At 41.2% G+C, this 24269-nt stretch overlaps 1 protein-coding gene across 2 annotated transcripts; it reads right to left on the minus strand.

Moving 5' to 3' along the window:
- Positions 1-363: 363 nt before the first annotated feature.
- Positions 364-24183, minus strand: ythdf1 (YTH N6-methyladenosine RNA binding protein F1). 2 transcript variants are annotated; one of them, XM_061904059.1, is made up of 8 exons: positions 24125-24183; positions 23952-24039; positions 23818-23873; positions 23463-23490; positions 16074-16168; positions 14243-15880; positions 13937-13981; positions 364-1700 (listed from the first exon to the last, which is right to left on the minus strand). In XM_061904059.1, exons 3-8 carry the CDS (start codon positions 23845-23847, stop codon positions 1686-1688), a joined length of 1851 nt encoding a protein of 616 aa, XP_061760043.1. In that variant the 5' UTR covers positions 23848-23873; positions 23952-24039; positions 24125-24183; the 3' UTR covers positions 364-1685. The 2 variants fall into 2 exon arrangements, with proteins under 2 accessions (XP_061760043.1, XP_061760044.1); XM_061904060.1 differs by lacking the exon at positions 364-1700 and adding an exon at positions 3567-9254 and having other exon boundaries at positions 23818-24156.
- Positions 24184-24269: the final 86 nt, after the last annotated feature.

A 24269-nucleotide genomic window follows, 5' to 3' on the forward strand; every position in this document is an offset into this window, starting at 1 on the left:
AAAATAAAGACTATTTTTACCAAACTCTCTTAGTAAAAAAACACATAATGACGGCCACCTTCCTGGACATTAGTCATTGTTTAAAGATTTCAATACACTATATGTAATAAAAAGGTACTTACCAAATAAAGGTGACAAAACAAGTAATGGTATTCTGAGTATTTTGTATTAAGGACCATGTTTCCAGTAAATGTGATCGTGGTAACAAAAGCACAATCTTTGTACATTGTATTGCTGTATGAATATATTTTGTTCAAAAACAATGAGCAGAATGATACTTTTTAGAAGTTTGCTTACAACTACGGTAAGTCAAGTAAAAGGGCGAATAAGCTTGATTAGTGCATGGACAATAAACAGGCGACATAACATATAAGTATATCTTTAATAATGAATATGATCAAATCTAAGAATGTGATAGTGACCTCTGATACAATGATATTAAATTCAGGGGTGACATTACATTTTTTTTGCATAACTTTCTATAATCCAATACTGTTATATAGCTCTGGTTGCACCGCAGTCATACTCCCTCTCTTTACTGACACATTCATTCTAACAAACACAGACGTAATACAGCAAGTTATTTGAAAAAAATCTAAAACAAAAAAACATCACAAACATATAGCATATATGCTAGTCTCTGCAGTTTTCCATATACTTAAAATAAATCAGTTAGGTATAATGCTACAGTTAAACGTTTGAGGCGTTTGTAGTCAGAAAATGCCAGTACATTAAAGCTTATATTATCTGATGGTGCATGACGAAAGGTCACAGCAGTGGAAATGATGCCATCATCAAATACTACTAGTATGTTAATAAAGAACTACAAAACCAAGTGACAAAGTTTTAAAAGCATTACATGCTTTCCAGATTTGGAGAAGACGGCAAGAAAACACGTAAATAAGAGAAAAAAAAAGCAGATGAATGAAACCAAATGTAGTGCTAATGGAAAAAAAGCCAAGCATATTTGTTAAGTCGTTCTTTGAATAAGAAAAGAGAGGGCCCTAATTGAATACACAAATTCCCTGAAACTATGCTGAAAAGAAACATTAAGGCTCTGTGGCGGAGAGGAAGAATCAATTGAGACAAACAAACTTTCTCCACCATGATGCTCTATTGTAAATTAGTGTCATCAGTCAATCAAATCTTCGTCTGAAACTTTTAGCACATTTAGCCTGCAGGGAGACTTGCGGTGCACACATTCCTAAAATGGACATGACAAAATGTTCCGTAATTATGCTGAACACAAGTGGCCACACACAGATAGCAGACGTTTGTTCACTCGCAAGAGTCACCAACACAAGCACTTCACATTTCTCCAACACACAAACCACAATGTGAACAGTCACTGAATATCAGCAGCATGTTGTTGTGGGATCTTAAAAACAGACGTGCAGGGTTATGTCAATTTTTCCAATGTTCCAGGGCAGTGATAAGGCTTAAAAAATTAAATATGAATGAATGTCATACTAAAGAGACTTCATCCCTTCACTCTTACTAAAGATGGGGGAGCTGTGAGTGACGTGGTTAAGACAGACCAGAGTCGACAAAATTAAATAGAAAAAATATTAGTCTTCAATATTCTTCATGTCCATGTGTCTTCTTCTTTTTGTTAAATCTAAATACGTTTCATTGTGTTTATCCCAGCAGGACCTGCCATTGAGCTTCCACAAGGCGCCACATGTTTACTTCTGACGATCCTGTGTGGAGAGCAAAAAAGAAAAAAAAAACAAGCTTAATGCAGGGATACTACCGCATTGCAGACATTAGACAATAATATGACAACAGCAATAATAAATTATTTGTACAGCACTAATTTAAGTAGTCAAGGATTCATTTAAGTGTTTGTGAGGTAAATTTATAAAAAAAATCATTCACTCTCAGATAGGGCTGGGCCAATAGTCAAATCAATGAATTGAACGATAAACTGAAAATAAACTTGATAGCTTTGCTGTCAATCATGTATTACTGTACTTGTGTTGGCCTATTTTATTAGTCTCTTGCTTTCAATCGTGTAAGAAGGTTCAGTCTGTGCATTGCTTAGGACAAGAGAGCGTTTATTTCAATAGTACAATTAAATGAACAAAGTGAATCTCTTTGTCAGTCATCCACAATCTTTGTATCTGTGGGCTGATGACCGCAAGCTTACGCACACACACGCACACTATTCACAGAGAGATTCGTAAGCCAAATGTTCTGATGTGGAAATATTTCAACTTTAAACAAATCAGTATGATGAGCCCATTAACATGGATGAACGAGTGAGTATGCCCAGTTTGCTGGAAAGTGATGGCAACAAAACACAACTACAACAAAACAGACCACATCAATCAATGTTTATTTATATAGCCCTAAATCACCAGTGTCTCAAAGGGCTGCACAAACCACAACGACATCTTTGGTAGAGCCCACATAAAGGCAAGAAAAACTCACCCCAGTGGTGGGACGTCGGTGACAGTGACAATGATGACTATGAGAAACCCCAGGGGACCGAAAGCAATGGATATCGAGCGGGTCAAACATGATACTGTAAAAGTTCAATCCATAGTGGATCCAACACAACCGGGAGAGTCCAGTCCAAAGTGGATCCAACACAGCAGCGAGAGTCCCGTCCAGAGTGGAGCCAACAGGAAACCATCCCAAGCGGAGGCGGATCAGCAGCGCAGAGATGTCCCCAGCCGATACACAGGCGAGCGGTGCAACCTGGGTCCCGACTCTGGACGAGCGGTCCATCCTGGGTCCCGACTCTGGACAGCCAGGACTTCATCCATGGCCAACGGACCGGAACCCCTCCACAAGGGAGAGTGGGACGGAGGAGAAAAAGAAAAACGGCAGATCAACTGGTCTAAAAAGGGGGTCTATTTAAGGCTAGAGTATACAAATGAGTTTTAAGGTGAGACTTAAAGTGGGGCAATAAAGTATTTAGTAAGCCACCGATTGTGCAAATTCTCCCACTTAAAATGATGACAGAGGTCTGTAATTTTCATCATAGGTACACTAACTGTGCGAGACAATGTGAAAAAAATCCAGGAATTCACATTGTAGGAATTTTAAAGAATTTATCTGTATATTATGGTGGAAAATAAGTATTTGGTCAACCAATTAAAGCTCTCAATGATGGAAGGATGAGTTGAGTTTATACCAAAAAGTTCTATTTTGGTTTCATCTGACCACATGACATTCTCCCAATCCTCTGCTGTATCATCCATGTATCCATTTTAGTATAAACTCAACTCGTCATGTTTGGAGGAAGAAGAATACGGAGTTGCATCCCAAGAACACCATATCTACTGTGAAGCATGGGGGTGAAAACATCATGCTTTGGGGCTGTTTTTCTGCTAAGGGGACAGGACGATTGATCCGTGTTAAGGAAAGAATGAATGGGGCCATGTATCATGAGATTTTGAGCCAAAACCTCCTTCCTTCAGTGAGAGCTTTGAATGGTTGACCAAATACTCATTTTCCACCATAATTTACAAAAAAATTCCTTAAAATTCCTACAATGTGAATTCCTGGATTTTTTTTTCACATTCTGTCTCTCACAGTTGAAATGTACCTATGATGAAAATAACAGACCTTTGTCATCATTTAAAGTGGGAGAACTTGCACAATCGGTGGCTGACAAAATACTTTTTTGCCCCACTGTAAATGCTTCTACTGAGGTAGCATCTCGAACTGTTACCGGGAGGGCACTCCAGAGTACTGGAGGCCAAACGGAAAACGCTCTATAGCCCACAGACTTTTTTTGGGCTCTGGGAATCACTAATAAGCAGGAGTGCTTTGAACGCAAATTTCTTGCCGGGACATAGGGTACAATACAATCTGCAAGATAGGCTGGAGCTAGACCGTGTAGTATTTTATACGTAAGTAGTAAAACCTTAAAGTCACATCTTAAGTGCACAGGAAGCCAGTGCAGGTGAGCCAGTATAGGCGTAATATGATCAAACTTTCTTTTTCTTGTCAAAAGTTTAGCAGCCACATTTTGTACCAACTGTAATCTTTTAATGCTACACCCGAAAATAATATGTTACAGTAATCAAGACGAGACGTGACAAACGCATGGATAATGATCTCGGCGTCAATAGTGGAAAAATATGGAGCGAATTTTAGCGATATTACGGAGATGAAAGAAGGCTGTTTTACTAACATTCTTAATGTGTGACTCAAACGAGAGAGTTGGGTCGAAGATAATACCCAGATTCTTTACCGAGTCACCTTGTTCAATTGTTTGGTCGTCAAATGTTAAAGTTGTATTATTAAATAGAGGTCGGTGTCTAGCAGGATCGATAATCAGCATTGGCGTTGAGTTGCAAAAAGTTTGCGGACATCCATTGTTTAATTTCATTAAAACACGGCTCCAGCTGACTACAATCCGTCGTGTTGGTCAGCTTTAGGGGCATGTAGAGTTGGGTTTCATCAGCATAACAGTGAAAGATAACACCGTATTTGCGTATGACGTCACCTAGCGGCAGCATGTAGATACTGAAGAGTGCAGGGTCAAGGACCGAACCCTGGGGAACTCCACACGTTACCTTAACATAGTCCGAGGTCACATTGCTATGGGAGACGCACTGCATCCTGTCAGTAAGATAGGAGTTTAACTAAGACAGGGCTAAGTCGGACATACCAATTCGTGTTTTGATACGCTCTAATAAAATATTATGATCGACGGTATCGAAAGCAGCGCTAAGATCGAGGAGCAGCAACATAGATGACGCATTAGAATCCATCAATAGATTAGTCATTTTTGCGAGGGTTGTCTCCGTAGAGTGATTTGCCCTCACACCGGATTGAAAGGTTTCACATAGATTGTTAGACGCTAAGTGTTCATTTAGCTGCTCTGCAAAAAAAATTTTCGAGGATTTTTGAAATAAAGGGAAGGTGAGACACAGGTCGGTAGTTTACCATGAGGTCAGGATCAAGGTTAGGTCTTTAAAGGAGAGGATGAATAACCGCTTTTTTGAAATCTAGGGGAACAGTGCCAGAGGAAAGTGATAAGTTTATAATATTTAGCATTGATGGACCTAATAATACAAAGAGATCCTTGATAAGTTTCCCAGGAAGTGGGTCAAGTGAACATGTTGTTTGTTTTATTCCATGTACACATTGTAACAATTCTTCAAATGATATTTCATCAAAGCGAGAGAAACTATTTTGGAGGGCAGTATATACAGTCGTATCTTTGTTAATAGAACCCAGTTGTAGCGGGGACGAAGGGGTGTAACGGTACGTGTATTTGTATTGAACCGTTTCGGTACGGGGGTTTCGGTTCGGCACGCGGGTGTACCGAACGAGTTTGGAAGCGGAGGTTTTCACAAGCTGCTCTGCTTTCTGCCTTTGTCTGAGCAGTGAGCACCCAGCATTGTCCCACCCACACAACCATCTGATTGGTTACATACAAAGCCAATCAGCAGTGCGTATTCAGAGCAATGTAACAGCCAATCAGCAGGGCGTATTCAGAGCGATGTAACAGCCAATCAGCAGTGCGTATTCAGAACACATGTCAATGCTTTAGCGTTGAGCAGAGATATTCGTTTAGCAAGGGAGCAGCGGACTCTACCCAAATTATACTAAACAGTTCCCAGTCACAACTATTACAAACATCACTATGAGCCCGTTGACCTTCTGGAAACTTAAACTGCAGCTCAGCTAGCTCACAGTATAGGCTTGAGTTGAAGGCTAATTCGCTTTTAGCGTAACGTTAGCTCATTTTGCTGTGTGTGCGTGCGTGTGTGTGTGTTAGGGGCAGCAAAACCCTGTCTGTCTGTTATTTTATTGAACTCCATTGAGTTTAAGGATGAATAGTCTCTCCTATTGCAATTGTACTATTTTTTAGCTATAGTTACATGAATCATTAGTAATGTAGCAGCCTAGTTTTGAATAGTAGGGTCCCTGCTATCACATGTTGATAAAAAGACAACATTTACATAATAAAAGTCAACTACAGGCTTCCCAAATGCTGTAATAAATTAAGCATGATGAGTTGACATTAAACAGTTTCAATGGAAACTGTTTAATGTTGCACTTTTTATATGTAGAAGAAAGTTTTTTTCATTTTATTTAATCAAAGCAACAACTTGAAGCAGTTTAATGTGGATTAATGTAGGCAGAATTATTATAGTGTTCCCAATGTTAAAAGGATAAAGCCATTGGTTACAAATTTGGTAAATAAATAACCAAAAAATGTATATATTTTTGTTTTCTTACTGTACCGAAAATGAACCGAACCGTGACATCTAAACCGAGGTACGTATCGAACCGAAATGTTTGTGTACCGTTACACCCCTACTGGGACGCAATGTCTTTAATCTCCTTTCTAATGAGTTCAATTTTCTTATTAAAGAATTTCATAAAGTCATCTGCTGAGTGGGTGGAGCTACTGGAAGGAGTCCCTTGTTGGGTTAGCGATGCTACCGTACTAAACTAAAATTTAGGATTGTTTTTATTAAGGCGGATGAGATTTGAGTAATATTTAGCTTTAGCTAAGGTAAACATGCGTTTATAAGTTATTAAACTATCACTCCATGCTTGATGGTAAACCTCAAGTTTAGTCGCGTGCCATTTGCGTTCCAGGTTTCTACATAATTTATGAGCTGTAGTTTCTTCTGTAAATCATGAGGTACGCCTTTTTTAACTTCAGCGGTGCTATACTATCAATGGTTTCGTGCAGGGCGTAGTTAAAGTTGTTAGTGAGGTTATCAATTGAGCCAACATATTTTGGGAATGGAGTCATTACCGAGGGCATTAGGCCAGCAAGAGTTGTCGTTGTGGCAGCATTAATCTTGCGGCTGCTATAGCAGTTATTATTATTATTAGCTTGCCGAACATGAGTCTGAACCTCGAATTTTATAAGGTAATGATTGGAAATTACTTTAGTATACGGGAGTATCATAACTTTGGAAACGGTGATACCCCTGACAAGCACTAAGTCTATCAAATTACCGTTGAGATACGTGGGTTCATTTATTTGTGTAAGACCACAGCTATCAATTATAGTCTGGAGCACCACGCACGGTGGGTCCGATGGGGTATTCATATGGATATTAAAGTCTCCCATTATAATTACATTATCGGCGTGCGTCACTAAATCAGCAACAAACTATGAGAATTCATTGATAAAGTCCGAATAGGGCCCTGGGGGGCGGTAGATAACAGCCAGGTATAGAGGCAGCGGTGTGACAGACCTCATGGTAGGCACCTCAAACGATTTATATTTATTATTTTCAAGGGGACGGGCAATATGCGAAATCGTATAGTTAGGAGGAGATGCCTCATTTAGTGCAAAAAAGTCGTCTGGTTAAAGCCAGGTTTCGCTGAGAACAATGACGTTAAGATTGTTGTCTCTAAAGACCTCATTTACTAATAAGGTTTTGGGAGACAATGATCTTATGTTTAAAACGCCCATATTATAGGTGGAGGGCTGTTTTGAGGAGTTTTTGATCAAATTATCCGTAGTAGCAATATTAATAATGTCGCGTTTATTATGCGTAGTGTACTTAAAATATTTACGACCATATCTAGGAATTGATATGACGGGAATTTTCCGATTGTTTGTTTGGTGCTGCAATAAACTGAACACATCATAATTTGCCACCTCAGTAGAACGCATGTCTAACTCTGACACAGTCAAAGCAGAAAAACTTGTTCTAACTTAACTGGCTCCTCACCCAGACTAGCAGGCTCGCGTCTTCCATTTAAATCCAGCTTCAGGATGGAAGGAAGCGGTGTTCTGTGGGGATTAACCTTTTGCTATGTTGTTAGCCCCGCTCGGTATTCGCGCTTCTGTTTCCGATCACACCGCTTACGTGTCTTCGGGACGGTCCCCGCTGGTGCTATACTCCGCTGCGTCAAAGGCCGCTGGATGTAGCCGGCGAAGTATTTCCATGCTAGCGAGGTGGTCGAACGTACACGCATCTTGCAGTCCAAAACGGCTCGATCTATCCACATCCAGAATTGTCTGGCGGTCGTAAGTGTCCACACTGGGGAAAAACTGCTTCAATATTTTCAATATTTATTTAGGTGCAATTTTTTTCTAAAGTAGATTGAGAGTCCATTTTATTTATTATACAAGTAAAATCATATTGTTTTTACTTATTTATTAGGATAATGAAGTTATTGAACATCCAATTTAAATGCTAAAAATATATATAATAAAAAATTAAAGTTTTTAACGTTTGAAAAGAAGACTTGCATTATTACACACTGTTATTATGATTACATTAGTGCTTAAAGGGGGCCTATTATGCAAAACCAACTTTTCATACCTACTGATACCTGCTGTTGTGTATTTGGGATCTGCATAAGTCCCAAAAATTTTAAATCAAACCTTGGAGGCATTGCGGAGATATTTATAAAACAATCTTGCCTTCCTTCATACTTTTGCCAAACTAGCTGTTTGGAATGTGCACAATTGGTGGCTTCACAATTTGGGAAAACCGTCAGCAGATTATCCATATATGGTATAAAAGTACTCAAAAGTGCTTTACTTGCATCCACCGCTGTAGCCCACGCTGTAGTCAATAAGTTCCTTCTTTTTAAGCAACACTCTCCCTGTGGGTCTAACTGGGTCTTATCCTGTTTTATTTTTGGGGGGAAGGGGGGAGGGCCTGCTTGCCCCACAGGGGTCGCTGTTTCAGAATACTGCAGCCCATCTGTGTGTTTGGGGCGCTTGGGTCCCGCCGTCAACCCTCTTTCGGATGCCTGCCTTGGTTGGGGCCTGCTGAGTCTCATCCCCGCGTCAATCAGTGCATTGCATGCTATTCTGCAGTGTTGCATGGCGGCCAGCTGCTGCGGTAGTGACCTTGTGTACCGGCGTATCTGTGATTTCTTTTATTTTTTATTCCCTTCCTCTTCCCTCAGGGGGAGGATCTACCAGGGCAGTTGCTGGATGTTCCACCTCCATCATTGGGGCCCATGCTGGGCAGTCTTGCTGCGACCGAGTTAGGTGGGGCGGCCTGAGGTCTCCTGAGGGGGATTGGGCTCGTGAGGGCCCGGTTGCTTGTAGGGTGGGGCTGACTTCCCGTCCGGCTGCAGGGAGTCTCTGGGCCCCTATAGGCGGGGCGCCTCGTCTTTCTGCCAGCGTGAGGTAAGGTCTCTTGTTAGTTTTTAGGCTGGTTCTCCCCTGCTTCTGCTGTGCCTTGTCCTCTGCTGGGTGTGCCTGTCTACAGTCAACTGCTTGGGGCTGTTGGTCCCTTGTTCCCTGGGCACCGCACCTGCGGTTTTGGGTTGCACTCTCTGGGTGGCTTCCGCACTTACTGGGAGACAAATATATTGAACATACAAACACACATACATACGCCCATACACACTATTATTCATACATATAGACATATGTACATTTATTCATACATACGCCTATGCACACAATTATTCATACATATACAGGGCTTCCTGCAGCGCTTTGTTGTTAAGGCGTCTGCCTTAACAACAAAGAGCCACCGCCAAAACTACAGTCTTAACAAGCTGCTGCATTTAGTTCTGCCTCTGTACGTCTCTGCAGCACCCAGCATTGTCCCACCCACAGAACCATCTGACTGGTTAAACGCAGAGCGGTAACAGCCAATCAGCAGTTTGTATTCAGAGTGCATAGAGTCAGCGGTCCTGCGCTGTGGTGAGCAGAAAGGTGTTTAGCAGGTGAGCATAAGGCGGCGGACTCTTCCCCCAAATTATAACACCTCCCTGTCAACTACTAGTTATATCACTCTGAGCCCGTTGACGTTCTAAAAACATAAGCGGCAGCTCAGCTCCCTCGCAGTCATTGAGGTGAAGGCTAATTAGCTTTTAGCGTAACATTAACTCATTTTGCGGTGTGTGCGCGTGCGTGTGTGTGTGTGTGTTACGGACAGCAAAGCCCTGTCTGTCTGAGAGAAAGACAAGCATTATTGACCTACAGTTAACAACAAAGTTATTTAATTTTACCTTTTTCTGTGTTGATTGAGCTGTGTTGAAGCAGCAAAAAACTACAGCATGTTAAATGAACTGCATCATAAAGCCTACATGAACTCCACGGTGTTCAGGGATGAATAGTCTCTCCTATTGCTATTGTACTATTTTTTCAGCTATAATTACATTAGTCATTAGTAATGTAGCAGCCTAATTTTGAACGGAAGGGTCCCTGCTATCACATGTTGATAAAAATATAACATTTACATAATAAAAATCAACTACAGGTTTCCCAAATGCTGTAATAAATTAAGCATGATGAGTTGAGCATATGTCAGCATGTGGTCCCACTTTTAACTGTTTTTTTCAAACGCTTATTGGAAATGCTTACTTATAGTAAGTCATTATTTTGACGTAAGTCATTATTTTCCATCCATCCATTTTCTACCGCTTGTCCCGTTCAGGGTTGCGGGGGGTGCTGGAGCCTATCTCAGCTACATTCGGGCGGAAGGCGGGCTACACTCTGGACAAGTCGCCACCTCATCACAGGGCCAACACAGATAGACAGACAACATTCACACTCACATTCACACACTAGGGCCCATTTAGTGATGCCCATCAACCTATCCCGAAGTGCATGGGTTTGGAGGTGGGAGGAAGCCGGAATACCCGGAGGGAACCCACGCAGTCACGGGGAGAACATGCTAACTCCACACAGAAAGATCCCGAGCACAAGATCGAACCCAGGACCTTCGTATTGTGAGGTAGACGCACTAATTCCTGTTCCACCGTGCTGCCCTTCAGTCAGTCATTATTTTGACTTAGTAAATAAATTACTAAGTCATAATAATGACATACTTAGTATCTGAGGTAACTAGGACTGTTTTGTTTTTACTTTACGAATAAATATTGAGATATATCACCATTCAGCAAATAGGGCGGAAAACACAACCAAAAGTTGTAAAATTCTTCACGCGACAAAGCCGGCCTACTTCACCACAGTCTTTAGTCTATTGTCTCTAAGGCTGTGGTGGCAGCGACGAGGTGGAGACGTGATGGCGACAGGCCGATCCTCACACCCACCCACCCAACACCTCCCCCGGTCCCCTCCCCAAGGAGAACCACCACCTTATCTAACAAATTATCTGGGGGAAACACTGCATATATACATACGTAGATTTATTCATACATACGCGAATACATAAGTAAAAATTTGCTCCCACATACATACACAAATACAGTTCATACACGCACACACACACACAAACACACACACACACACACGGTACATACATCCACATGCGCACATTTACTGTACAAACATACATATTGTATACATATATATATACAAGCACATTTGCATACATACAATCATGTATATAATCACGTTTCATCAAACATATTAACCTTGTGCCTCCCAGGGGAAACTGGGTAAAACATGGCACACTAATAAAGTTTAACCTATTTTTAGTACAACAATCTACAAGGTTAATATAGTTTTCTTGTTTCTTACCCTCCATTTATCTGCTTTCTTTTGTAATTCAAGTTATCATCACATATATGTGTTGTTGCATTTGAAACAATTGTATTGTTGATAATGGAGGTAATTATTATTATTAATTATCAAGTGTTAATGCTATTGGTATTTTTGTTGCTCCATTTGTAGTGCAATAATGTTCATTGTCATTTCTATGTTATTAATATATTTACTTCACTAACTGCTTCTCTGCTATCATTCTTCGAATCTTATTTGCTGATGTTGTTCTGTTGTTATTTCTCCGTTTTATCTCCTTTGTGCCCGCAATTTCCCCCCCACTGGCTTCCTTTTTTCCTTCTTTCTATACCAGTGGTTCTTAACCTTGTTGGAGGTACCAAACCCCACCAGTTTCATAAGCACATTCACCGAACCCTTCTTTCGTGAAAAATAAAATTCAAATTCAAGACAAAGTTATAGGTTTTTGGAAACACTTTAGTATGGGGAACATATTCAAAGTAACAGACACTTATTTAAAAGGGTTAGGGCCAGGGTTAGAGGGTTAGGGTTATAATAGGGCCATGCCGAATAAGGCAGTAATAAGTACTTAATAATGACTAGTTAAGAGCCAATATGTTACTAATTTGCATTTTAATAAGCAACTAATTAATGGTGAATGTGTTCCCCATACTTAAGTGTTACCATGTTTTTTTTTTACTGGTGCACAAAATGAACCGTGCATGAACATCACCTTGTTCAAAGAACAAAACCAACACTGTGCATAAACTCACAACAAATTACACACCTGCAAATCAGTGTGACTTCTGCTGTATCCGTAATACACCTATAGGGAGAAGTTTTTATTTACACGATGAGTCGGGTGTGTTTTGACCTCCGCCAAACCCGAGGCCGACTAACCAAACCCCTAGGGTTCGATCGAACCCAGGTTAAGAACCACTGTTCTATACCCTCCTGCTCAGGTCGGGCTGCACCAAACATTAAATAAATCAATTTAATAAAGTCAAATGCAAATAAAGCAACAAGAGAAGTATCTTAAACTTCTCTTTTCTAAAGTAAATCTGTACAGCAGATATAGGCATCTACATCAACAATATGATTTCCCTAAGTGGGTGGACAGGACAAAAAAAAAGAAAATGATCTGTCCATAGAGTCAATATGGAAGAGCTAAGAACTACAACAAAGTGTGCGGGGAAAGGCGAAGTCAAAGTGGATGGAGTAAAAATAAGATCGCCCATAAAACGGCGCATCCTGATTAGGCGGTCAGAGAGTGGCTCAAAAAGAGTCTGTAAAACATATAATCTGTGCAAACTCTTGACTAAACAAGCACCATTTCGGTGTTTTAAATGTAGGGAAAAAAATTATGATATGACCCCTTTAATTTGGTCTCAATATAATGCTGACGATAATATAGTTTATCGGCTATTATTTGTGGGACAATATATCGTCTAGCAAATTATATTATTGGCCAAGGCTTACTCTTAAACATTACCGTATTTTTCAGACTATAAGTCACAGTTTTTTTCATAGTTTGACCGGAGGTGCGACATATACTCCGGAGCGACTTATGTGTGAAATTATTAACACATTACCATAAATATCAAATAATATTATCTAATTCGCGGAAGAAAATGTCAGCAATCGTCACACACACGTCAGCAATCGTTACATATACGTCAACCAATAAGAATTCGGCGGGGTAGGGTCATGGCAGAAATGCATTGTGGGTCATGGAATACTAACTGCTATATTTTACTGCCGTAGCTATTAAAATGGATCATTTCATCGTTGGCGGTAACTTATAAAAACTGAGAAGGGCTGAACAAAAATTGGACCGAAAAGGAAATCATGTACTGCAGATTACAAGCTGGACGTACTGAAATATGCAGCAGAAAACGACAAGAGGAAGCGACGCATACCTTTGGAGTTGGCAGAGTTGTTTAGAAGCGACATCGAGGAAGAAGATTTCATCGGATTTATCGATTAGGAGTGACAGATCGTTTGGTAAACGTATAGCATGTCCTATATGTCAGTGGTCCCCAACCTTTTTGCAGCTGCGGACCGGTCAACACTTGAAAATTTGTCCCACGGACCGGGGTTTTATTTTATTTTTTCATAAAGAAATACAATCATGTGTGCTTACGGACTGTATCCCTGCAGACTGTATTGATATATATCGATATATAATGTATATATTGTGTTTTTTATGTTGATTTAATACTTCAAAAAATATATATATATATTATTATTATTATTTTTTTTCTTGTGCGGCCCGGTACCCGGTACCAATCGGTCCCGGGCCGCGGCCCGGTGGTTGGGGACCACTGCTATATGTTATAGTTACTTGAATGACTCTTACCATAATATGTTGAGTTAAGTTAAATGCGACTTATATTCCAGTGCCACGTATATGTTTTTTTCCTTCTTTATTATGCATTTTTGGCCGGTGCGGCGTATACTCCGGAGCAATTTATAATCCGAAAATTACGGTATATAGTATGTAAAAGACTTGACATATCATCCAAAATAATTTTCCCTGAATAAAAATTACTGTTATTTTACCTGATCAAGTCGGGGTCGGCTCTGTATTGTGGCAGGTTCATAGCTCTGCAAAACAAACACATTAACAAAATATATTATACTGCCAACAATTAGGTTTCACAGAATGTGCCATTCACTATTTGACATTACAATAATTTTATGCAGATTATAAGAACTAAAATTATTCCCCTTAATAGCGGCTCTTTGTGTCATAATTATTATTATTGTTATATTCATACGTTTGCATACATTTCAGCTCAAATAATAATAAATATATATGAAAATATATTTTAAGGTAATTCAAATGTGGAACAAGGTAACACTGACCTTTTTGACCACCTCCTCCTCCTCTTGCTTCTTCTCGTAGTGAGAAAAGTCATCAAAGATGGAGGTGGTGTGTTTGTACTGGGCGATGATCTTCAGCACCTGCTTGGCTTTTTCCAGTGGAACCTCTTGAGTGTCACGCGAGTTGGTGACCGGCTTGTTGTCGTTGTTCTCCAAGCGGATGTGGCGCAGCTGGCTATTAGGCACGTCCTTAACAAACAACCAGTTCACGTCAAACTTGCCCTTCCACTTGTCCTGCGCCCAAACACCAGCGCTGGTGCCATAGTCCACAGGCGAGCGCATTTCTGCCACGCCGCAGAAATGGCCACTGCCGTTGACGCTAAACAACAAGTAGACAGGACCTTTGGAGTTTATGGCCCTGAAAGCCAAGTCCAAACGTTTGTTGCCGTGCTCCGTGCTGCACCAGATGGAGTACTTGATGGAGCGGTGGATGTCATCTTCAGAGTAGCTCTTGATGATGAACACTCGACCGTTTTTTAGGTTCCAGTCAAACTCTTTTGGGTTATAACTGTGGGCAGCTCGCAGCTTCTCCAGGACGGGATGGGAATCGCAGCCCGGCTCTAGTCCCAAGCAGCCGCCCCCTACGCCTCCATTTCCCAAACCGCCGCCATTTGAGGAGCCGCTACTGTCCAAGCTTCCACCGCCGTAACACAAGTTGCGATTGCGTGGGGCAACCCAGCGGGTCTGAGGTGCTGGAGCGGAGTTGTGGTTCTGATAGGACTGGAGGGCTGGGGGTGGAGGAGCCTGCATAGTCATCTGCTGCACCAGAGACTGGGCCGACTGTAGCGACTGCTGAAGAGGAGGCAAGAGGCTGGCAGGATGAGAGTGAAGCTGCTGCGCCGGGTGCTGTTGATGGTGGTGGTGGTGGTGGTGCAAAGGGGGACCCATCTTTGTGGCAACCACTTTATTATCCCACGTGTCAATGTCCATGTTGTGTTTGATGGAGGGCGGGGGCAGAGGTCCACCACTTATGGACGTACCCAGCTTGTTCTTGGTCTTTTGTTGCTGCAGCTTGGCGGGTTTACTAGCAATTGCAGCCCACGATGCTGGCTTTGGAGGCGGCATTCCGACTGGTGTGCCCCCGTTGCCCGCGGCAACAGCGACACTGGCACCACCGCCGATCACCGAGCCAGCAGCTTTCACACCCGAGCTTCCTGCCGTCACATCGCCGCCTATTTTAAGGCTTAGCATGCCCTGCTCTAGGTTGTTCATACCTGGGGCCTTGCTGAGGGTGTCGCTATGGAAACCAGTCTGACCATCTGGGACCAAAGTGCCTCCTAAGGAGCTTGGTGGGTAGCTGTAACTCCCCCCATAGGCTGTGCTTTGAGTCTGCTGGCCCTGAGAACCACTGGTACCCCAGGCGGAGAAGGCCGGGTTCTCTGGGAAAAAGTTAAACCTGTGGGGATAAATGCTGCTGCTGAGCCCCCCCGGCTGGCCAAACACTGTGTCATGCATGAAATGGTGGTCTCCATTGCTGAGGGGTGCATACGGTGTCAGGTAGGGTATAGGCGGGTCACCACCTGTAGACCACGGAGCCTCACTGAGGGGGTAAGGAAATCCAATGGACGGGGCGTAGTAGCTGGACAGGTAAGGGTCTGTCATGGACTGATAGCTGTTATTCTACAAATAGTAACACAATCATTTGTTAGGAACAACATGATGACATTTCGGCTGTGTTCACACTTGCTCTGATAATGTGGTTTGTTTGATCGAGTGTGCAATCAGACACTGGAGTGGTTCCTATTTGTTTTGATAGCAGATTACCAGTGTGAACACAGCCTTGATGTCCTAAAACTCAACAGAAGCTGCCCACCTGATTGGACTGTCCAGTGAGATAAGGCTCAAAATCGTTGTCGTGGACCGCATCCTTTTGGTGCAAGGAGCCGTTCTGCACTGAAACTGGAAAGGCTGCAATAAAATATAACTTTTGTCACAGATGTACATAAGAATTTTGGCACACGGTTCAAGAAAATGTTTAACTAAATAGCGTGGGCGCCAAAAATGCACAAAACTGGGTAGTCAAACTGCTCTCATGTCAAGTGTTCATTAGTCTGATGGGCAAATTTCGTATAATTAAAGTCAATTAAGATCTAGCTAATAATTTGGTATTAGGGTTGCAGGTGAGCTATGGCTTATTCCGGTTGATTTTGAGCAAGAGAGTACACCATCGACACCAGTCAATTGCAGGACACATGTAAACAAACAACACCTGCAGTAGACACAGTGTCTGATAAACAATGTTAGAACATTCTGTTTGGAAAAATAAGTGAATTAATTATGGCATTACTCCTTAATAACAGTAATTATTGAAATCTTCCAAAAATCTGGCGTATGCTGCATAATGTCAGTTATCATAGTGAATAATTTTGTTTACATGCACTTTGGCAGCTAAAGTTATGTGTAGGGATTTCCTGATCAACATTTTTAGCCTCTGATTCTGACCCGATTTCGAGTCCTGATCTTTACATACTGACCATAGATTACATCACTGGAAATATTTTATAGCAAGTCTATCAAAATAAACGCAACACATTATTATCAAGCTTATCTTGTTCAATTTACAATTAGCTACTTTTATTGGAAATCAGATGATGAATGTGTGATATTGAATGCGACATACATTTTTTTAGTACACAATAACTAAACAAAAACAAATGTTGGCTACCATTTAAATCATTTGGGTTTTGCTTTCAAAGCATCCCTGTATCCAGAAACTAACTCCCCTTTGTTGCAGCTTGCTCTCAAATTTGAACTGGTGTTTTGGCAAGACATAACCCTCCTGGAATTTATTTAACTCCTGCATGTGTGTAACATGGAATATGGAAATGTAATTTGATATATCAAGTTTGTAAGATATACCAATATATTTTTATACATGATATGAATTAAGAAAATATTGTAATATTGATATAATTTATTTCACGTTGAAATGACCAAACCCTGCTTATTTGTTGTGTTCCTTGTTCTCCCCCGCTTCCCACTCCCTCTCAACAGGATACTAAATCCCTCCCCTTCCAAAACGTGTTTGCACGAATAAGAACATCCATGATTGGGTTGGTTGAGAGTAGGGCTGGGCGATATTGCCTTTTTTTAATATCGCAATATTTTTAGGCCATATCGCGATATACGATATATATTACAATATTTTGCCTTGGCCTTGAATGAACACTTGATGCATATAATCACAGCAGTATGATGATTCTATGTGTGTACATTAAAACATTATACTTCATACTGCATTAATATATGCTACTTTTAAACTTTCATGCAGAGAGGGAAATCACAACTAAGTCAATTGACCAAAAGTGTATTTATTAAAGTTATTAATTAAGCAATGGCACAAACATTCAAGTCATTTCCAAAACATAAATTGCAACATTGTCAGAGACATTTTAAGTGTCAAATAAAAATGAGCTGCATAATAGGAAATCAAATAGTATTCGTCCTTCACTATGTGGTATGTTACTAAGGTTATTAAATTCTCTTCATTCTCTAGCGAGTGACTTTTCAAATGATGCTACATATTAGCAGTAATGCTACTTTTTATAGCAACGCTTCCCCCCCCACACTTGACAAATTACGGTTGTCTGTTCGACATATTCCCACTTGAAGCCGAACCACCGCCAGACGATGGAAACCCTGCTGTTTTTATTGGGAATTAGTTCTTCCTTCATTTTTTACCAGATCCGCAGCATCTTTCTCTCGTACGGCTACGTTAGCAGTTAATGTTAGCCACGCCGCTACATCTCTGCTCTGCGAGGGCGTGTATGTGAAGTATGACGTGACAGCTTGTGACGTATATAAGAATGTGAGCCTGCTTGTCTGTGAGGAGACACAGGAAAGAGCGAGGAGAGCCTGAAGTGTACGCCCGCAGCTAAAAGTCCTGCGTGAGAACGTATACTCGAATATTACGATATAGTCTTTTTCTATATCGCACAGAGACAAACCCGCGATATTTCGTATATATCGATATATCACCAAGCCCTAGTTGAGATTAAGGTAAAACATTAGAGAGGCCAATCAGAGGCAAGATAGGGTGGGTCATCGAAACAGGAAAGGAAATCACAACACACATCCCAAATTAGACGAGAGAGTCAGAGAAGAAAGGAGGGAATATTCAAGCGGACGATTTATATATAAACAAAACTAGTGGAAGATGGCAGACTCTTCTTTAGATTTTTCTTTTAGAGATGTAGGCAACGTCCAGGAAACCCACAATGCGTCTATTTGGCCACATTTCGAGAAATGTATGTGTCTGGATAAAACATTAATTTAAGTTGTTTACCATGTAAGTCAAAATGAAAACTGTTTTAGAGTTGCCAAGCTGGACATATTTTGCACGACCAATGCTGCCAAAAATGTTTGCCGATGCACAACTAAGTCAAGTCACTTACTTGGCACTGACCAGAACCGTACGTGTGTGACAGTCCATTACATCGTTGACTGGGTCTTAAAAAGTGCATGCAAATAAAAAAAAATTCTGAGTTTGATAAAATTTGTATTATTTGCACAGCTATGGTATTTATTTTACGTAGAAATACTATTTTTCTATTCTATTTATGTTATGTAATTCTGTGCTACTCGGTGGTGCGTCTGCCTCACAATACAAAGGTCCTGAGTAGTCCTGGGTTCGATCCCGGGCTCGGGATCTTTCAGTGTGGAGTTTGCAAGTCCTCCCCGTGACTGCTTGGGTTCCGTCCGGGTACTCCGCCTTCCTCCCACCTCCAAAGACATGCACCTGGGGATAGGTTGATTGGCAACACTAAATTGGCCCTAGTGTATGAATGTGAGTGTGAATGTTGTCTGTCTATCTGTGTTGGCCCTGCAATGAGGTGGCTACTTGTCCAGGGTGTACCCCGCCTTCCGCCCGATTGTAGCTGAGATAGGCACCAGCGCCCCCCCGCAACCCCAAAGGGAATAAACGGTAGAAAATGGATGGATGGATAGAATTATGTGCTACTTAAAGTGTTTATTTTCTGTGCTGTAAATACCCATCTTGACTAACTGGGTTAATAAAAGTGCCACTGACTATTTACAGAACAATTGTCATTCAGTTCAATTTCGGTGAATCTCACTCAAAAAATAATATCTTTATATGTATACTTTCACCGGAAAATATCTTGAGATATATATTGAGTTTAAGTAAAAATATATCGAGATATACTTTTCCGTCCATATCGCCCAGCCCTAGTCATTAATTGTAGCACCCAAAACCAGGAACACTATTTTTGAAACACTACCAATGAACTAGGGCTGGGCGATATATCGATATACGCGATATATAACGGGTTTGTCTCTGTGCGATATAGAAAATGACTATATCGTGATATTCGAGGATACGTTCTCACGCAGTTGTTTTTAGCTCCGGGCATTACACTACAGCAGCGTTTCTCAAAGGGTGGGGCGCGCCCCACTGGTGGGGAATAGAAACATGACAACTGGGGCGCGAGGAACAGGAGGAAATTTCACTTTATTTTTATACATTTTTATATATTTTTATATATATTTTTGTATATTTTTTTCATTATGCTTTCATTTTCTATACACACTGTAAATCACTTTGTGATTCTTTCTTTGAAATCCACTATATAAATAAATGTAAATTACTTATTTTTCCTGTCGGCTTTAAATTTGTAGGTAGGAGCGAAGGTTTGACAGACATAGCAACGGAAGAAACTTTTGCACGGATAGTTAGCAGGCTATGTGGACCACAATTACACAAAATGGATACATTTGTGACTCGCACCTCAAAGGTCGTCGAGCCAGAACCAGAGCCCGCGCCTGCAGAGAAACAAAAATCTGACGGGCCTAATCAAACAAAAAGCCAACCGAAAAGAAACTATGATAATTAACGGCAGCGGTGGTGGGGGCAAAGGAGAGACTCCTGTGTGTTCTGTGTTTAAAACCACTAGCAGCAGAAAGCATGAACCCAACAAATTAAAGAGACACCTCGAGACCACACACCCCAATCACATCAATAAGCCACTTGATTTCTTTCAAAGAAAACTGGCTGAGTACCGTCAACAGGAGAAGCGCATGGTAAAAGCTGCATCAGTAAACAGTAACGCTCAAATGGCTTCATATACAGTTGCATACAGAATTGCACAATGCAAAAAACCACACACAATTGCTGAGCAGCTCATCCTCCCCGCTGCAATAGACATGGTGTCAGTCACGCTTGACGAGACAAGCGCAGCAAAATTAAAAGCAGTCCCACTGTCAAACGACACAGTTGCGAGACGTATATGCGACCGTGCAAGTGATCTTGAGGAACTCGTAAAAAAAATTAAAAGTCGTTTTGCTTTACAAGTGGACAAAGCTACTGACAGCAATAAAGACTGCCTGCCTGTTTATCGCATACGTCCGCTTTGTGAATGGCGAGTCACTGCGCAAGGATTTGCAAATGCATAGCTCCTCCTTTTTTTTATTTGCAAAGATTGCAAAGTGGCACTTTTATTTTATTTATTATTGAACTTGATGCAAGTTATTTGATTTATTATAGAACTTGATGCAAGTTATAACACTTTTCTTTGTTTTATTATTGCACTTGATGCAAGTTATAACAATTTTTGGGATTTAATATTGAACTTAATGCAAGTTATAACACTTTTGTTTTATTTATTATTGAACTTGATGCAAGTATTTTTTATTTATTATTAAACTTGATGCAAATAATACCACAGCAGCACTGTTATTTTATTTATTATTGAACTGGATGTTATTTTTTGTTATTGAGTTTGAATGTATACAACTTGATGTTACTTGATGTTCAATGAATTTGAAAATGTTAAGCTTGGCATTAGTCTTCTGTTGGGGTGATGGGGGCTGGTGGGGCTTGAAAACCCCCCCTTGTCCAAAGTGGGGGATGCCAAAAAAAGTTTGAGAACCACTGTTAGGCTCCTACCACTCCTCCTTGTGTCTCCTTCTCACAGTGTAAGCGCACCTTCTTACACACGTCACATACTGTCACATCATACGTCACATACGTATACGCCCTTGTCCAGCAGAGAGGTAGCAGCATAGCTAACGCTAGCTGTGATGCTAGCGAAGCCGTGCGAGTGGTAATACGAGGTAACAAATGAAGAAAGAATTAATTCCCAAGAAAAACAACATCTTCTGGCAGTTGTTCGGCTTCAAGTAGGGATGTCCCGATCCGATATTGATATCGGAAATCAGTCCGATATTAGCCAAAAAAGTGAATATCGGATTTTATTGGACTGAATCTAAAAGCTCCGATATAAGCACTCCGATATAAGCTGTCCATTTTCCGCTGCAGCACTCCTATAATAGGAGACTCTGGTTTGATCACACTCCAACACAGTAGGTGGCGGCAATGCCCCTTAATCAACGTTGGAGTCGGCCGCGGAAGAAGAGCGTCTCTGATCCAGCATGCACAGCCCACGTGATCACGACGACAACGCGTGTGCTTGCAGCAAAGTGTAGTGAATCACTACACTTTGCTGCAAGCACATCACTACTAGTGATGTTGGCTGTGTGGAAGTATTTTAACGTAAACTCGGATAAAGACGTTGCTGCTAAATGCAACATTTGTCAGGTGCAAGTGTCCCGTGGAGTGACAGAACCGGGAAGGTTCAATACAAGCAACCTCATCGCACATTTGAAAAAACACCACAAAAAAGAACATGAGGATTTTCGCGAGAGCAGCAAGGCGAAGCAACAAACCTCTGGCTCGTTTCAGCAAACCACGCTGGCCGAAAGCTTTGCAAGACGTGACAAACTACCACGGGACAGCAAACAGGCAATGGCCATAACAGAAAAGATAGCCCAGTTTATTCTGCTTGATGACCAGCCCCTGTCGGTGGTGTGTAATGTCGGGTTTAAACGCTTAATCCATTAAGTACCTCGCTACATTATTCCTAGCTGCCACTACATTGTAGACAAAACTATACCCCAGATGCACGAAGAGGTTAATAAATGATAAATGGGTTGTACTTGTATAGCGCTTTTCTACCTTCAAGGTACTCAAAGCGCTTTGACACTACTTCCACATTTACCCATTCACACACACATTCACACACTGATGGAGGGAGCTGCCATGCAAGGCGCCAACCAGCACCCATCAGGAGCAAGGGTGAAGTGTCTTGCTCAGGACACAACGGACGTGACGAGGTTGGTACTAGGTGGGATTTGAACCAGGGACCCTCGGGTTGCGCACGGCCACTCTCCCACAGTGCCACGCCGTCCCTGTGTAGTTTTTGTTGTTTTTGTCCCTGCCCACAGTTGTATCCAACATATGCTGACAATAAAAAAAAATAACTGAAGTGAACTTGAATTGTTTGGACTTTAAAACGTTTTTTTTTTTTTTTTAATTGGATTTATTTAGGTTATTTTTCAGGGTCTTCTAATTTATTTTCAATTTATTCTATTCAATGGTATAATTATGTTGGTATTAGTGGTTATTTTGCACTTTAAATATAACATTTTGTTTTTATTGGATTTGTTGAGGTAATACTCTTATGTGGAAGGTTAACATTTATGTAACCAATTGGTTAATAATAAATGGGTCAGTTTTACCTATACCTACTCTTGCTGACTATTGTTTTTTGTTTTAACACTACAACATCAGTAACAGTATCACTTTATCAAGCCTTTTCTTACATTCCACACAACAAAATAAGGAATAAATATATGTAGGATTTGTGCCTGTATTGTATTGTATTGATATTGGTATCAGCCAATACTCAAGGCTACAACATTGGTATCGTATCGGAAGTAAAAAAGTTGTATCGGGACATCCCAAGCTTCAAGTGGGAATATGTCGAATGGACAACTATAATTCGTCAAGTGTAAATACAGTTTTGGTCAATTGACTTAGTTGTGATTTCCTTCTCTGAATGAATGTTTAAAATAAGCATTTATTAATGCAGTATGAACAATAATGTTTAAATGTAGACACATAGAATCATCATACTGCTGTGATTATATGCATCAAGTGTTAATTCAAGGCTAAGGCAAAATATCGACATATAGCGTGTATTGCGATATGGCCTAAAAATATCGAGATATTAAAAAAAAAAAGGCCATATTGCCCAGCCCTAATTTCAATTCACATGTACAAACACTGCCTGATTAAATGGACATAATACGGGTCAGATATTGGGTGTCAGGTGGCAGATATTGGGTGTCAGGTGGCTTGTTTATTGTCAGCAAAGTATAATTAGTTGGTGAAAGTATTTCTTACCTTTGCTGGCATCCTGTCCTTTCGATATCTGAGTAGAGGGGTGCATGAGAAAAAGGGGGAGATGAATGCTTACATGGGTCATGGATGCCACTCGCTATCTTCGCTGGACTGACAACATTATCCTATTTTCTACATCCAAGTGCTGCATTACATAAAGGCTATAATCGGCGTGACGCTATTGCAACAATGCACCTAGTGAGGACTGTAGCCCAGCAGGCCTTGATTACAAGCAGTTTTTTTTTTTTTTTTACTAGCTAGCCCAGCATTTTAGCTAGCAAATTAGCTGGCCTCAGAGGAAATATACGTCGATTCCTTGGAGAAATTACATTCCGGGGCTTTTATTCGCACTGCTTACCTGCGGGTCAATGCTGGCAGCGGACATCATTGATCCTGCAGGTGTTGCGTCTGTAGCTGAGTGACAGAAGGTTGAGTGTGCAGGCTCCACAAACTCCGCTTTGTGGAGATGCTAACAGCTAGAGAGGATGTTACTTTGCTAGTTAGCCGCGGCAGCTATCCAGCGTCTCCAGCAGGAGCGGGACTTTGGCTTGTCGTGTCCGTGCCGACGCTCCGGGACGTCCTGTCAAAAATGAAGCCCACAGGGGGTTCGAACCCTCGCCGTTACATTTATTAGTCGAGCTGCCTCGGCGGACCTGCTAACTTACCCCCACTGCAGCTTCAACCGGGTCTGCTCTACCGGAAGTGACGCAGCTTACGTAAAATACGCGTCTTCGGCTACCTAGCAGCAGCGCGTCCATGCTAGCGGTACTCTTTATTTTTTTTAAAAACACACATTTTATATCTGGATTG

Source organism: Nerophis ophidion, linkage group LG06 (genome assembly GCF_033978795.1).
Source record: "Nerophis ophidion isolate RoL-2023_Sa linkage group LG06, RoL_Noph_v1.0, whole genome shotgun sequence".
Taxonomy (NCBI): Eukaryota; Metazoa; Chordata; class Actinopteri; order Syngnathiformes; family Syngnathidae; genus Nerophis; species Nerophis ophidion.

Excerpts from the sequence above, each read along its gene's own strand:
- ythdf1 (XM_061904059.1), bottom strand. The coding sequence starts at position 23,847 with ATGATGTCCGCTGCCAGCATTGACCCGCAG. Across the intron at positions 23,491-23,817 it reads CTGCCAGCATTGACCCGCAG|ATATCGAAAGGACAGGATGC; the intron begins GTAAGCAGTGCG and ends CCCTCTACTCAG. Across the intron at positions 15,881-16,073 it reads TCACTGGACAGTCCAATCAG|AATAACAGCTATCAGTCCAT; the intron begins GTGGGCAGCTTC and ends TACTATTTGTAG.